Source organism: Nicotiana tomentosiformis, chromosome 12 (assembly GCF_000390325.3).
Source record: "Nicotiana tomentosiformis chromosome 12, ASM39032v3, whole genome shotgun sequence".
Classification (NCBI taxonomy): Eukaryota; Viridiplantae; Streptophyta; class Magnoliopsida; order Solanales; family Solanaceae; genus Nicotiana; species Nicotiana tomentosiformis.
In genome coordinates this window covers 5,714,623-5,728,734 of record NC_090823.1, presented here as the reverse complement: position 1 = coordinate 5,728,734, position 14,112 = coordinate 5,714,623, and the positions used below count along the sequence as shown (strand labels likewise).

The following is a 14,112-nucleotide window of genomic DNA, read 5'->3' as shown; positions in this document are numbered from 1 at the left end:
GCGGAAGTCATAGCCTGGCCTCCCTGCTGAACTGGACCTCCCAAGTGACGGGGACACTGTCTCCACACATGCCCAAACTCCCCGTACTCGAAGAAACTCCCTGCTGGTGGTGGGGACTAAATCGGACCCCAAGAACCAAAATAACTGCTAGAAGGACCTAGCATAGATGAACCTTGAACCGATGGAGCACAGGATGAACTATGATCTGGGAGAGCACTGAGAGATGACTGATCCGGACGAGCACTGTATGAACCATGGCTAGCTGATGTCCCAAGATGAACTAGACGAGCCATCAGAGCGGGCTTGTAAGGACGAACCCTGTTGTGGTAGGACTGCCATCAGAAAGAAACACCACTGAAACAACCCGAACCACAAGGCCTCTTGGCCTCCCTCTTTTCATGCTCCTAACTACGGACCAGCTCTAGCCGCCGAGTAATATCTACCACCTCATTGAACCTAAGCACCTGATGTATTCTCTTGAGTCATAACAAAGCATAGTCCATAGCTTAGGCCATCAATCAACCTCCTAATCCTCTCCCTCTCTGTGGGAACCAACCAGATTGCGTGACGAGCCAACTTTGAAAATCTCATCTCATACTGGGTCACGGACATACCTTCCTGGCGTAGCTGCTCAAAATGCCTATGCATCTCCTTCATGCGGGTCAGTGGAACAAACTTCTCCAAGAAGAGAACGGAGAACTCGTGCCATGAAAGTGGTGCAGCACTGACTGGCCTGCTCCACTCATAGGCCTCCCACAATCTAAAGGCTTCCCCCATTATCTGAAAAGTAGTAAATAAAACCCCACTAGTCTCCAGAATACCCGCCATGCGAAGAATCCGTTGGTACGTATCCAAGAAGTCCTGAGCATCCTCTGACTCAGCCTCACTGAATGATGGAGGCTTGAGCCTCCCAAACCTCTCTATTCTCTTCTGCTCCTCATCACTCATAATGGAACCCACCTGGACCTGAGCAACTGCAATTGAATGGGCTGGTAGTACCCCCAGTGTCTGAAGTCCCTGTACCACCGGCTCTGGAGTACGGGTGGCAGGAGTTTGAGCACCTCTCTCAGCCTGAGAAGTGTCTGATACGTCCTGATCTGAATCCGCCTGAGCAAGGCTAGTGCAAACAGTCAATATCTGGGCCAGAGCGTCCTGAAGGCCTGGAATCACAATGGGTACATCTGGTGCCAGAGATGGTCCTATCGGCTCCACCATATCTGGAATATACTCCTGGGCTGGAGCAATTTGTGGGTTACATGTATTGCTCTAGTTGTTGTACGAGCTGCACCTCAGCCTCTACTGCGACCCCGTCCTCTCGTGGCCCTAGCTGGCAGTATTGGTGGCCGTCCGCCCGATCCGGTAGCATGTGTCCTCACCATATGTGAGAGAATAAAATAACAAAAGTTTAGTTTCCGGAATCAACAAATTCACAGGACAAGAATACAAGAAAGTGAAGTTTTTCCTAATGGTTCGGCAGCCTCTCGAAGATAAGCATAGATGTCTCTGTATTGATCTGCAAGACTCTACTAAATCTGCTCATGACTCGTGAGACCTATGTAACCTAGGCTCTACTACCAACTTGTCACGAACCGTATTGCAATACTAGGCAAGCCAATCATAATAAACCACGTATCTCTAAATTTGAAAACATAATAAAATAATATTAAGAGTAAAATCTCATAAATAACCGATAAGAAAATACCGCGACTCAATACAAAATCCCCCAAAATTCGAGTGTCACTGAGTACATGAGCATCTAAATGACAACATAGTCTGATTGCTAAAAACAATGTCTAGAAAGATAGAACAACACAAATAAATGAAAAGAAGGAGAGTTAAGGTTTGCGGATGCCAAGGCAACAACCTCGATAGTCTCCAATAGATAAAAGCTCCAAAATCTAGCAACCTCCGTACTCGGAAGTACCTGGATATGCACACGAAGTGCAGAGTGTAGCATGCGTACAACTGACCCAATGTACTAACCTTGGGCTGAAAGCAGTGGCGAGCTCAACAAGAATAGTCCAAATACATAATTTAACAGTACAAAAATGTAGCATGTTTTCACGTTTAACAGTTTAAGCTCAATATAGATGAAATATGCCAAGTGTGACTAAAATGAGGAATGATACATCACTATATCTATATGTCAATTATACATGCCAACTGTAATGCAACACAGTGATAAAACTATATGCATACTCTCGGAGTATCAATTCACTTAGTCCTCCCAGTCACTCAATCCTCATAATCACTACGTCCTCTCAGTCACTCATTCCTCCCAGTCACTCAATTCTCCCAGTCACTCAGTCCTCACAATAACTCAATCCTCGTGCTCGGTACTCACATTCAGTAGGTACTTGTACTCACTGATGGTAAGTCAGACTCCGGAGGGGCAGATCCTGCCCAAGCTCTAAAATGAGCCAATCATGACATAAATCAATAAAGCCTACTGCGGCGTGCAACCCGATATCATAAACATCACTCACAATCAGGCCCTCGGCCTTACTCAATCATCAATCTCTCCAGTCTCTCGGGCTCCCACATATCATGACAATCAGCCCAAATAATGATGATATGATGTATCAATAAATGGCAATAGAGGCTGTGATATGATAAGCAAATGATAGATGTGATTGAGTACACAATTGCAAATTAAGCAAGTAATTTGTCACGACCCAAAATCACTAGTCGTGGTAGCACCTAACTCGACCCACTACGTAATCCAACTAATAGACAATACGAACCAAATGAAATTATAGGAAACATAGTGAAGAATTATCTAAACTTTTACAAATTAACCCAAGAACTGATAGTACAAATCATGAGCTACTAAGACTTAGAATTTACAAAGCTGATACAAATAATTACACGATATGTTCGAAAGCTACATAAACAGATTAACAAAATCTAAATCTACCAAGGACAAGTGGAAGCTATATCCGAAATGCACGAACATCTTTAGGGTCAGCTCCAGACATCACCAGCAGCTCCGCTCCAAAAGTCTGCACGCAAGATGCAGAAGTGTAGTATGAGTACAACCGACCCCATGTACCCAGTAAGTATTTTGTCTAACCTCGTCGAAGTAGTGACGAGGCTTTTTTGATAAAAGATGCTCACTGATAAAATCTGTAATGTAAACTAACAATAGAACTATACTACAGTATAACAGAATAGAGCACACGAAGTGAATGTACAAAGCATTAACGGAGTACAAGAAGATATCATAATTCAACAGTTTCCCATATCTCAACCAATCTTTTCCTTAGAGAAAAAACTAATGAACCACAATAACCACCTCAAAACTTTCATAGTGTGAAAGATATACTCAGGACATCAAATCCAACGGCACGACAACAACCTTCAAGCATTTATCTCATCCTCACCAAATATGCATAAAATAGTACCAACTGAATGACAAAGTAGGAAATACCCAAGTAGCAATAATGAATAAGAATGTACATAAGGGCATCAATAACAGACTAGGCAGAAAGTATAGATGTAATGACAATAATTAGGAAAGGGAATATAGCTTCAACTAACTAGCATGGTGGAGGCATGAATCTAGATATACCAAATAGGAAAGGGGACACATGATCTTTGTAAGTTAACAAGTAGAGACATGAATGTCAAACATGATAGAAGACCTTTACTTAAGTGCAACAAAACAGATATGACATGGATGCAATTATAACAGCAAGAAGTAGGCATGATATATGCAAGATAAGCAAGTAGAAGGCATGGGCCACACAATAACAATTGAGATAGAGGACAAAGAGATAACAATAACGACAAGTTACATTAGAACCATAAGTACGACAATAACAGCTCAAGGTAAAGACATGAAGATATCTGCAAGAAAAGGGTATCACGACATAATGCATGTCCCTCATCCTCACTTGCACGGAAACACCCTTCGTGCCATGAACTCGCAATATGACAAAAGCATAATAATATAAATGCAATGGCACGGTATCACCCTTCGTGCTTTTAATCACATAACATGGCACGACATCACTCTTCGTGCTTTTACTCACAAATGATATGGCACAGCATCATCCTTCATGCTTTTATCTCAATAATATGGCACGACATCGCATTTTGTGCTTTACTCTCAGATAATATGGCACGGCATCACCCTTCGTGCTTTACACTCTCCTTACATGATAATGTATATACAATGTCACGACATCACCCTACGTGCTTTAAACTCTTCCTTACTAAGTATATGTATAACAATGACAACAAGGCAAGAAGCATAAATAACGTCAAAGAGAGTGTTTAAACGAATATTTCAAATAAATCCCAATCACAAATTCCACTCATAGGGACACTACTGGACAAAGTCCAAAATCACATGCTCACACAACCGAAATCCCCGTGCTCAATCTACAATCAAAACCCAGCCTCAAGTCCTCCAGACTGACCCCTCATCAGCACATAGAAATCACATCTCGCACCTCATCCATGGGGATCACAAGTTGTCCATACTCAGCCGATACCGAGCGCTCACATGTGCATACGAATGCGTGGAAGGAATTCAAAGAGTTACGTTTCAAGCTGAATCAATGCCGTACGATAAGGAAAGAAAGATGGGAAGTCTATCCTAAATGCCATGTAGCCTCTCGAAGATAGGTATGGACCTATGAACCTAGAGCTCTAATACCAACTTGTCACGATCCAAAATCACTACTCGTGATGGCACCTAACTCGACCCTCTAGGTTAGCCAACTAATAGATAATACGAACCAAATGAAATTATAGGAAAAATAGTGAAGAATTATCTGAACTTTTACAAATTAACCCAAGAACTGGTAGTACAAATCATGAGCTTCTAAGACTTAGAATTTACGAATCTGATACAAATAGTTACACGATCTGTTCGAAAGCTACATAAACAGATTAACAAAATCTAAAGCCAAGGACAAGTGGAAGCTATATCCGGAATGCACGAACATCTCCAGGGTCAGCTCCCGATATCACCAGCAGCTCCGCTCCAAAAGTCTGCACGCAAGGTGCAGAAGTGTAGTATGAGTACAACCGACCCCATGTACCCAGTAAGTATTTTGTCGAACCTCGTCGAAGTAATGACAAGGCTTTTTAGGTAAAAGATGCTCACTGATAAAATCTGTAATATAAACTAACAATAGAACTATACTACAGTATAACAGAATAGAGCACACAAAACGAATGTACAAAGCATTAACGGAGTACAAGAAGAGATCACAATTCAACAGTTTCCCATATCTCTACCAATCTTTTCCTTAGAGCAAAAACCAATGAACCACAATAACCACCTCAAAAATTTCATAGAAATCCAATGCATGGCAACACCCTTCGTACATTTATCTCATCCTCACCAAATATGCGTAAAACAGTACCAACCGAATGGCAGAAATGCCGATAACAGAAATGACAAAGTAGGAAATACGCAAGTAGAAATAATGAATGAGAATGTACATAAGGGCATCAGTAACAGACTAGGCGGAAAGCATAGAGGTAATGACAACAATTAGGAAAGGGAATGTAGCTTCAACTAACTAGTATGGTGGAGGCATGAATCTGGATATACCAAATAGGAAAGGGGACACTTGATCTTTATAAGTTAACAAGTAGAGACATGAATGTCTAACATGATAGAAGACTTGTACTTAAGTGCAACCAAACAGATATGACATGGATGCAATTATAACAGCAAGAAGTAGGCATGATATATGCAAGACAAGCAAGCAGAAGGCATGGGCCACACAACAATAATTGAGATAGAGGACAAAGACAGAACAGTAACGACAAGTTACATAAGAACCATAAGTATGACAATAACAGCTCAAGGTGAAGACATAAAGATATCTGCAAGAAAAGGGTATCACGACATAATGCATGTTCCTCGTCCTCACTTGCACGGAAACACCCTTCGTGTCATGAACTCGCAATAACACAAAAGCATAATAATATAAATGCAATGGCACGACATCACCCTTTGTGCTTTTATTCACATAACATGGCATGGAATCACCCTTCATGCTTTGACTCACAAATGATATAGCACGGCATCACCCTTCGTGCTTTTACTCTCAATAATATGGCATGACATCACCCTTCGTACTTTACTCTCAGATAATATAGCACAGCATCACCCTTCGTTCTTTACACTCTCCTCACATGATAATGTATATACAATGGCACGACATCACCCTTCGTGCTTTAAACTCTTCCTTATCAAGCATATGTATAACTATGACAACAAGGCAAGAAGCATAAATAACGTCAAAGAGAGTGTTTAAACGAATATTTCAAATGAATCCCAATCACAACTTTCCAAGCCAACAATAGTTCAATAAACCCGCAAAACCTTATTATTCAAGTATTTCAACAAATCTCACAAATGATCTACAACACAAGTATAGAATCTAGTATCTCAAGGATATCGACTGTAGCAATGTATTAATGAGTACGCATAGTGATAACCGAATTAGACACATCAATGTATTCTCAGAATCCCATCAAATTTGATCAAGTTATAATAAGTTAAGTCTTAGTTTCTAACGTCTAATACTACGTTCTTAGTATCTAGGAGTCAAGTAAGGCATGAAGCAAGAAGGTCACATGATTCTACAAGACACAATTTATAACATAATTTACCTCCGAACATGGTTAACCCTGGCATATGCATATATGCTCGTCACCTCATATATGTATCACCCCCGCATGTAGCAAACAATGTCAAATAGTAGGAAAAACTCCCTCAACAAAGTTAGGCAAGACACTTACCTCAATTCGGCTAACTCAATATTCAATTTAGCTTTTCCTTTACAAATTCATCTCCGCTCGGCTCAATCTAACCAAAGACGACTTAAATATATCACACAATGCAAGGGAAAACAGTTTCAGTTAATAAAGCTATGATTTTTATACAATTTCTAAAAAGCCAACAAAAATCAACCCCCAGGCATGTCCGGTCAAAACCCGGGTCCAAGGGTAGGTCTTGACTACACATAGCCTCACGAGTCCAAATACGTATTTTGTTTCCAAATCCGAGTCCTATTCGAATCTCAAATCCTAAATTTTTATTTTTTTCAATTTTTTGACAAAATCCCCAAATGTTTTCCTAGATTCTCATGAATTTGATGTTAAATCTTATGAAAAATCATGAAATGTAGTTGAGAATTGATTAGAGGTACTTACCCAATGATTTGGTATGAAAATCCCTCCACAAAATCGTCTCCCATCGAAGCTAGGGTTCAAAATATAACCAAATGAAGCTAAGTCTCGGAATTCTCAACATTTAGCAGGCTGCAGATGTCGCATTTGCGACAGGACCTCCACAAATGCGACCTCCGCAAATGCGAACAAATATCGCAAATGTGAACTAGAAGTTTTCCTGTCAAGGTCGCATTTGCAACCCAAAACTTCGCAAATGCGAAGATCCATATCTCGCAAAAGCGGCAGGGTCCATAAGATGAATTGTATAATTATTAATATGTGTTATTTTTTTATGAATTGTATAATTATTAAATAAGACTTTTTTTATGTTATATGTTCATATATAACATATCAAACAAAAAAAATTATATTTAAGATATTTTTGACAAAGTTACTCATGGATCAATTTGAGCTAAAAATTAACGCAACTTTAAATAGATTGAGATGAGTTGAGTCAAGATAAACTGGGTTCAAACGAGTCAATAACTAACCCAATCTTCGGTGGGCTAGACAGATCATCTAGGATTGGGCTAAATTTGACTGCCCTATTCTGACCTATAGTACGTTCAAATTTTGTTTTAAATAAATTAAAGATTTTATATCCGAATTAACGATAAAAATTAAAAGTTTGACATTGTGACAGAGGGAGTAGTATTTAAAATTTAAAAATATATTTATATAATTCGAGTTTACATTAAATGTATATAATCCGCCAATGTGGAAAGAGGGAGAGAGGGGAAAGTGAGACATATACGGATCACCCCCAAAAGTCTGTAAATCACTAAAGCAAAGAGCAAAGAAATCAATTTTCCTTTTTCTAATTCACTTTCTGAACCAAAAAAAAGAAGAAAAAGGAAAAAGAGAACAGAAAATGAGCAGTACAGAACAAGAACTTCTCGACATCAATCCTCTTGAGCTCAAATTCCCATGTAAAATTATCGAGTTCTCCTTATTTTTATGTTAAATTTTCGTTATTTCTTTTTTCTTATTTTTAATGCTTTTTTTTTCTTTCTTTTTTATCTGTAATGGGGTTTGATCAGTTGAGCTGAAGAAGCAGATATCTTGTTCCCTTCAATTATCAAATAAAACTGAAAATCATGTTGCTTTTAAGGTACATTTTATTCCAAATTACTCTCTTTTTTCGTAATTCTTAATTTCTTGTTTCTTATAAATTTTGTTTTATTTTTTTTCAGGTCAAAACTACCAACCCGAAAAAATATTGTGTTCGTCCAAACACTGGCATTGTTTTGCCAAGATCCACTTGTGATGTCATTGGTATTAATATTACTTCTTATGTCAATCTCATAAAATTGTTCACATTTCAATATGCTCTTGTAAGAATGATATGACTTGTTATAGGCTCCAATTATACAAAACAAGTATTTTTATATAAGTATTTAGTAATATACAGTTAATTTTAACCTATGATATCATGTTAGTTACCGTTTACTAGATTTTCAGTTAATGTTGATCAAGAGATTTACCTGTAATTATGTAAGGACCTGATTGTGTAAATATATTTTACACCGTTAGTGCATAGAACTTACACTCCTTGTAAAAACCGTTGTTTGGGTATTTTATGTATATTTAACTTATGGGTCAAAAGTATGTCTTGTTTTTTCTTCAAAAGTTCCATGTCCAGTCAGATACCATCAAACAATTGAGATGGAGGGAGTATTTGGAATAATCTCGTCCGCAATGTAAATGTATGGACAGAGTTACTCGGTATCTTGCTGGTGAGAGGTAGCAGGTACCGGTGGAATAGTCGAGGTGTGCTTACGATGGCCCAAACACCACCATCTAAAAAAATAACAAGAAATGGAAGTCATTTCTGGTAATATGAACTCTAAAGAAGAAATTTCAAATCAACAACAACAATTATGCCTGATGCCTCAATCCCCAATTAAGTTGGTGTGATGTATATGAATCCATATTGTCCATGTCGCTCCATTTAAGCTTATCAGTGCAGCTTAAATTTTAAACTTGGACTTATAGTTCATCTTATTGGGATATTATAAGTATTCATCATATCTGGTCCTTGTTCAGCATCACGTTATGAGTGTTAGATTTTCTTTCTTTTTTGTTGGTCATTAATATTAGTAAATATTTTTTTTAGTAACAATGCAAGCACAAAAGGAGGCCCCTGCTGATATGCAATGCAAGGACAAGTTTCTACTTCAGAGTGTGGTTGCAAGTGCCGGTACCTCGCCAAAAGACATCACCCAAGAAATGGTAATTGTACAAATAAGTGGAACTTTCTCCTTTTCATTGCTTTACAATTTTGAGTCTGTGAAGACTAGAAAATTGTATCTTTGTTGTAATATTTAACTGACACTTACACTGTAATGTTTGATTTGAGAAATGAACGATAAAATAGTGGATCACCTTTTAGTTGTTGTTGTCGTTACACAACCATTTAAACTTAGTGAAGTTTGTTGATCCCTTTATAGTTCAATAAGGAGCCTGGACGTGTTGTGGAAGAGTGCAAATTGAGAGTGATTTATCTTCCCCCACCGCAACCACCATCCCCCGTCACAGAAGGATCAGAAGAAGGTTCTTCGCCAAGACAGTCCTTGACAGAGAATGACAGTCAAAATGGTTCTGAGGTTGTTTGCTGAATCGCTTATTCTTTATTTATCGCCTTTATAGAATTTGTTGTATGTTTCGTCGTACTCTTAGAGAAACTTGATCATTCACGCCTATCATTGTTACCTGCAGCTCACAAGAACATTCCTTGAACCTCATGACAAATCTTCAGAGGTGAAATTTCTATTACAATTCCATACTGTACCATACATTTACGTCCCATTAAAGTCAATAACATATGTGTGTATCTTAGTTTACTTATGTCCTATTAATAGTCAATAATATATGTGTGTACCTTAGTTTTGTGGAATGTCAAATTTTCTATATATTCTATACCTGTGTGTATTTATGCATGTTATTATTTGCCGATATCTAGTGCTTATGAGACGTATTCATTGTCACTGATTTGTACTATTTGACTATTTGTGAAGAATCGTGATTCCCTTAGCAGGAGCATTCATGTTGTTGGAGGTGTCTAAAGATGACATAATCTAGCACGGTTTCTTGTGTCTTTGAGATATTTTTGAATGACCTAATGATATCATGGCATTTGTTATCTAGAGAGAAGTGTAAATAAGTTAGGAGGTAGGGACATATACTGAAAATAACTCGAGTTAATTGCAGTATCTAAGACATGTTACTAACAAATTTACAACCTTTATCATCGGGACCAGTACTGTCCCAAAAATGTTCTCCTGAAAATACTGTTAGAGCTAAACTTCTGATCTCAACTTGGATGACATTGAGCTACAAACTGCTGGTTTGGTATGGTTACTCAAGTTTGTTTTGTTTACTAACACGTATGATGATTTTTCTCCGAGTGATTATTAATCATTTGGCATAGACAGACGCTAGAAATATTTGGTTTTCTGATCAGAGATTACCCTTTAACTAGGTAATAAGTTTGTTATCCTGGAATTTCACCCTATATTAGAATCTTTAATTTATTATGAAATACATCAAGTTTCTTTCTTCTAGTATTGAGTTTTGCTGCAGGCTTTACCTTGATATCTGGTTGATCAAATTAAGGGAACATCATTCTCTTCGTGATTTGTTCTCCGTTCCTCTCCTCATTCTCTTAGTCCGAGCACAGTTGTCTTGTCATCCTAATTCACATAAGATGCTCGCTAGTCATATTACATCAGTATTTAGTAGCAACCTGAAGAGAAGTTTGATCTGTTCTTGTCCCCCTAAAGTGTTAGCTAATAGATTAAGATTGGGCTTTACTTACTGATGCTTTCAATGTTGATGATCTATATATGGCACAATTCACCTTGTTATGTGAAACAATGACCTCAACTACAATGGCCTCCATCTCTGAGATGCCATGGTCAAACATCGACCTCAACTACGTAGGACTCCATCTGAAATATTTTATCTTCTGCTTTATTCAATTGAGTGAACAATCCAAATTTTTGTGCAGTAATGTATTTTTTAAAAATCCCCTGTTCTCTTTCCAACTAAGTGGTTTTCCTGAAATTTGTTTGCGTTCCTTCATGCCACCATCCACTTCCAATTTCTTCATTTCTTATTGTACAAATAGACTGCTATCTGCCGAGGAACTTTGTGGTTCCACTTGGTCTGCTTTGATTATTCCCTAATTACTGAAAAGAGATGACTTTTTCTCCATGTCCTCGAACAAGTCAGGCTTTTTCTGCGTACGCATTTGCAGCTACTCTTAGATCCTTCAAACATTTCATGCTTGTTGCAGTTAATTTGTTTGTTTTAAGCATGTTTGAAAGGAGATATTGGCCAGCTTCCTTACCTTACAGTTCCGCATCAACATGATTAATCTGGACGTATCTTTTCAGGCAAAATCAGTTATTTACAGATTGACGGAGGAGAAAACTGCTTTTCTACATCACAGCAACAGACTTCGCCAAGAATTGGTAAGCATAACATTACTTTCTTTTTCTCATTCTTGTGCCTCCTAAAACTCCAATACTTGTAGAAAGACCACGGAATTTGCTATATCTATGAGCAGTTTCATATGCAAGTCCTTCTGCCAGCCATTATTTATGTCCTCCTTTCACCTGAATAGTCGATTCATTCTAATGGTTTAAGTGAGAGCCAGCTGAACTTTCATACACAAACAACTATGCCTCAATCTCAAGCAAGTTGGGGCATTTTGTATCGTGAGGATTCATCATAAATTGAATAACTTTATGCTGGCCGCCAACCTATTGCAACCATCCTCTTTTATCCATGTTGTTTGCTGAACTTGCATAAACAGACTATTACTCTGCTTTTTATAATTTGGATTAGAGTGGTTGTATCTTTTAGTTACAATGACTTACTTCTGAAACAATGATGTTTAGCTCTTCTAGTGCTTCTGTTTGTTGTTCCTTTTCTAGGAACACAGACATGCTTTAGAAAATAATTGGATTTATTTGTTAGAATTCAAATGTTTAGAAATCTTGAGCCGAGGGTCTATCGGAAACAACCTCTCTACCTTCACAAGGTAGGGGTAAGGTTTGCGTACACATTATCCTCCCCAGACACCACTTGTGGGATTACACTGGGTTTGTTGTTGTTGTTGTTGTTGTTGTTGTTGTTGACTTACTTCTGAAACACACTCTGTAGGAACTTCTCAGGCGCGATATCGGTAAAAGTCGCGGTGGTGGTGCTTCCTTCATGTTTATCATCATTGTTGGCTTGATAGGTGTAGCTTTGGGGTACATCCTCAAAAGTTGAGAATATTCATTTCTCAAACTCAGAGAAGCATTGAGGAGAAAAAAGAGGCTGGCCAATGATTGAAGCAATGGTGATTTTTTGTCTTAGTTAGCTGCACTTATTAGTAGGAAAGAATTGTCTAGCTGGTATTTTATTTGCCTAAAATCTCTCTGTAAACTCGTCTGCCCTTTTTATGTGGTCTTTGATTGGCTCAAAAGAAGTTGCAACTACTTTAGTAACTAAGCATTATGGATGATAATTCTAGCTTGAAAAAATATACTAATAACTTTGTATCTACTAGATAAAGTAGTCTAATTTTTAGTTTTGGGCAAAGGTCCAAATATGTCCTTGTACTATGCGAAAATATACATTTGCCCTTCGTTAATACTTTAGCTCAAATATGCCCTTACCGTCACATAGTTGGTCCATATATGTCCTTAGAGTTACACAGTTGGCCCATATATGCCCTTTTCGAAATGGAATTCACCCAAACTAATTAGCTATTTCGTTAATTGTATTAAAGTGTATTACAAATACTATTTCCTTTTTATTAGTATTTTTTTTCTTTACCTTTCTCTTTTCTTTCTTTCTTTTTCTTTTCTTCTCTTTTTTTTTCCTTTTTCTTTCTCTCTTATCCGCTTCCTCCATTACCGATATCTTCTCAATTTTCGTTATCAATTTCACTTGACAAAACTCATGAATTCCAATTACTAAGAAAATTCTCCCGTAAGGTAATCAAGTTCCAATTTCACTGGCCCTTTAAATAAACGAAATTAAATTGTTCCAAAAATTATGCTTTAAACTTTAAAATAATAAAAATATATCAACCTTTAACAATACTCAAAAAAGACCAGAATATTTAAATTATTTTCAGAAAAATAATTTAATGATTAAAAGCCTAGAGTTCAAGTTGTTATGTTATAAATTTGCGTTAGCCTTTTTTCATCTTTTTTCAGCTGGATATTTTTTATTTTTTTTTATTAACTATGTAAATTAAGGGTGTACATAAAACATGTTGATTCGTTTTTTTATCAAAACTAAACCAAACCAATTATATCGGTTTGGATTGTTCAATTTTGTTAGATTTTTTGGGTTTTTTGTTACATAAATATTATTTCAATCTACTTTGTTAAATTTTTTAGAACTAAATATATGTTCAGTAAAAATTTAAAAAACATTGACAAACATATGATGTATAAAAATATTTTTATGGGAGAATTTTCTTAGTAATTGGAATTCATGAGTTTTGTCAAGTGAAATTAGTGACGAAAATGGAGAAGACATCAGTAATGGAGGAAATCGGATAAGGGAGAAAGAAAAAGTTAAAAAAAAAGAGAAGAAAAGAAAAAAGAAGAAAGAAAAGAGAAAGGTAGAGAAAAAAAGTAATAATAAAAAGGAAATAGTGTTTGTAATACATTTTAATACAATTAACGAAAGAGCTAATTAGTTTGGGTGGATTTCGTTTCGAAAAAAGGCATATATGGGCCAACTGTGTAACTCTAAGGGCATATATGGACCAACTATGTGACGGTAAGGGCATATTTGAGCTAAAGTATTAACGAAGGGAAAATGTGCTCAATTTCATATAGTACAAGAACATATTTGGACCTTTTCCGTTTTAGTTTCAGTAGGCAAAATTATCGGTAATTGTAC

The 14,112-nt window shown here is 37.2% G+C and overlaps 1 protein-coding gene across 1 annotated transcript; it reads left to right on the top strand.

The window, feature by feature from the left end:
• Window positions 1-7,906: 7,906 nt before the first annotated feature.
• Window positions 7,907-12,765, top strand: LOC104117637 (vesicle-associated protein 1-2-like). Its single transcript, XM_009628710.4, has 8 exons — window positions 7,907-8,129; window positions 8,241-8,311; window positions 8,394-8,475; window positions 9,317-9,432; window positions 9,651-9,806; window positions 9,919-9,960; window positions 11,598-11,675; window positions 12,370-12,765. Exons 1-8 carry the CDS (start codon window positions 8,072-8,074, stop codon window positions 12,478-12,480), a joined length of 714 nt encoding a protein of 237 aa, XP_009627005.1. The 5' UTR covers window positions 7,907-8,071; the 3' UTR covers window positions 12,481-12,765.
• The last annotated feature ends 1,347 nt before the right edge of the window (window positions 12,766-14,112 follow it).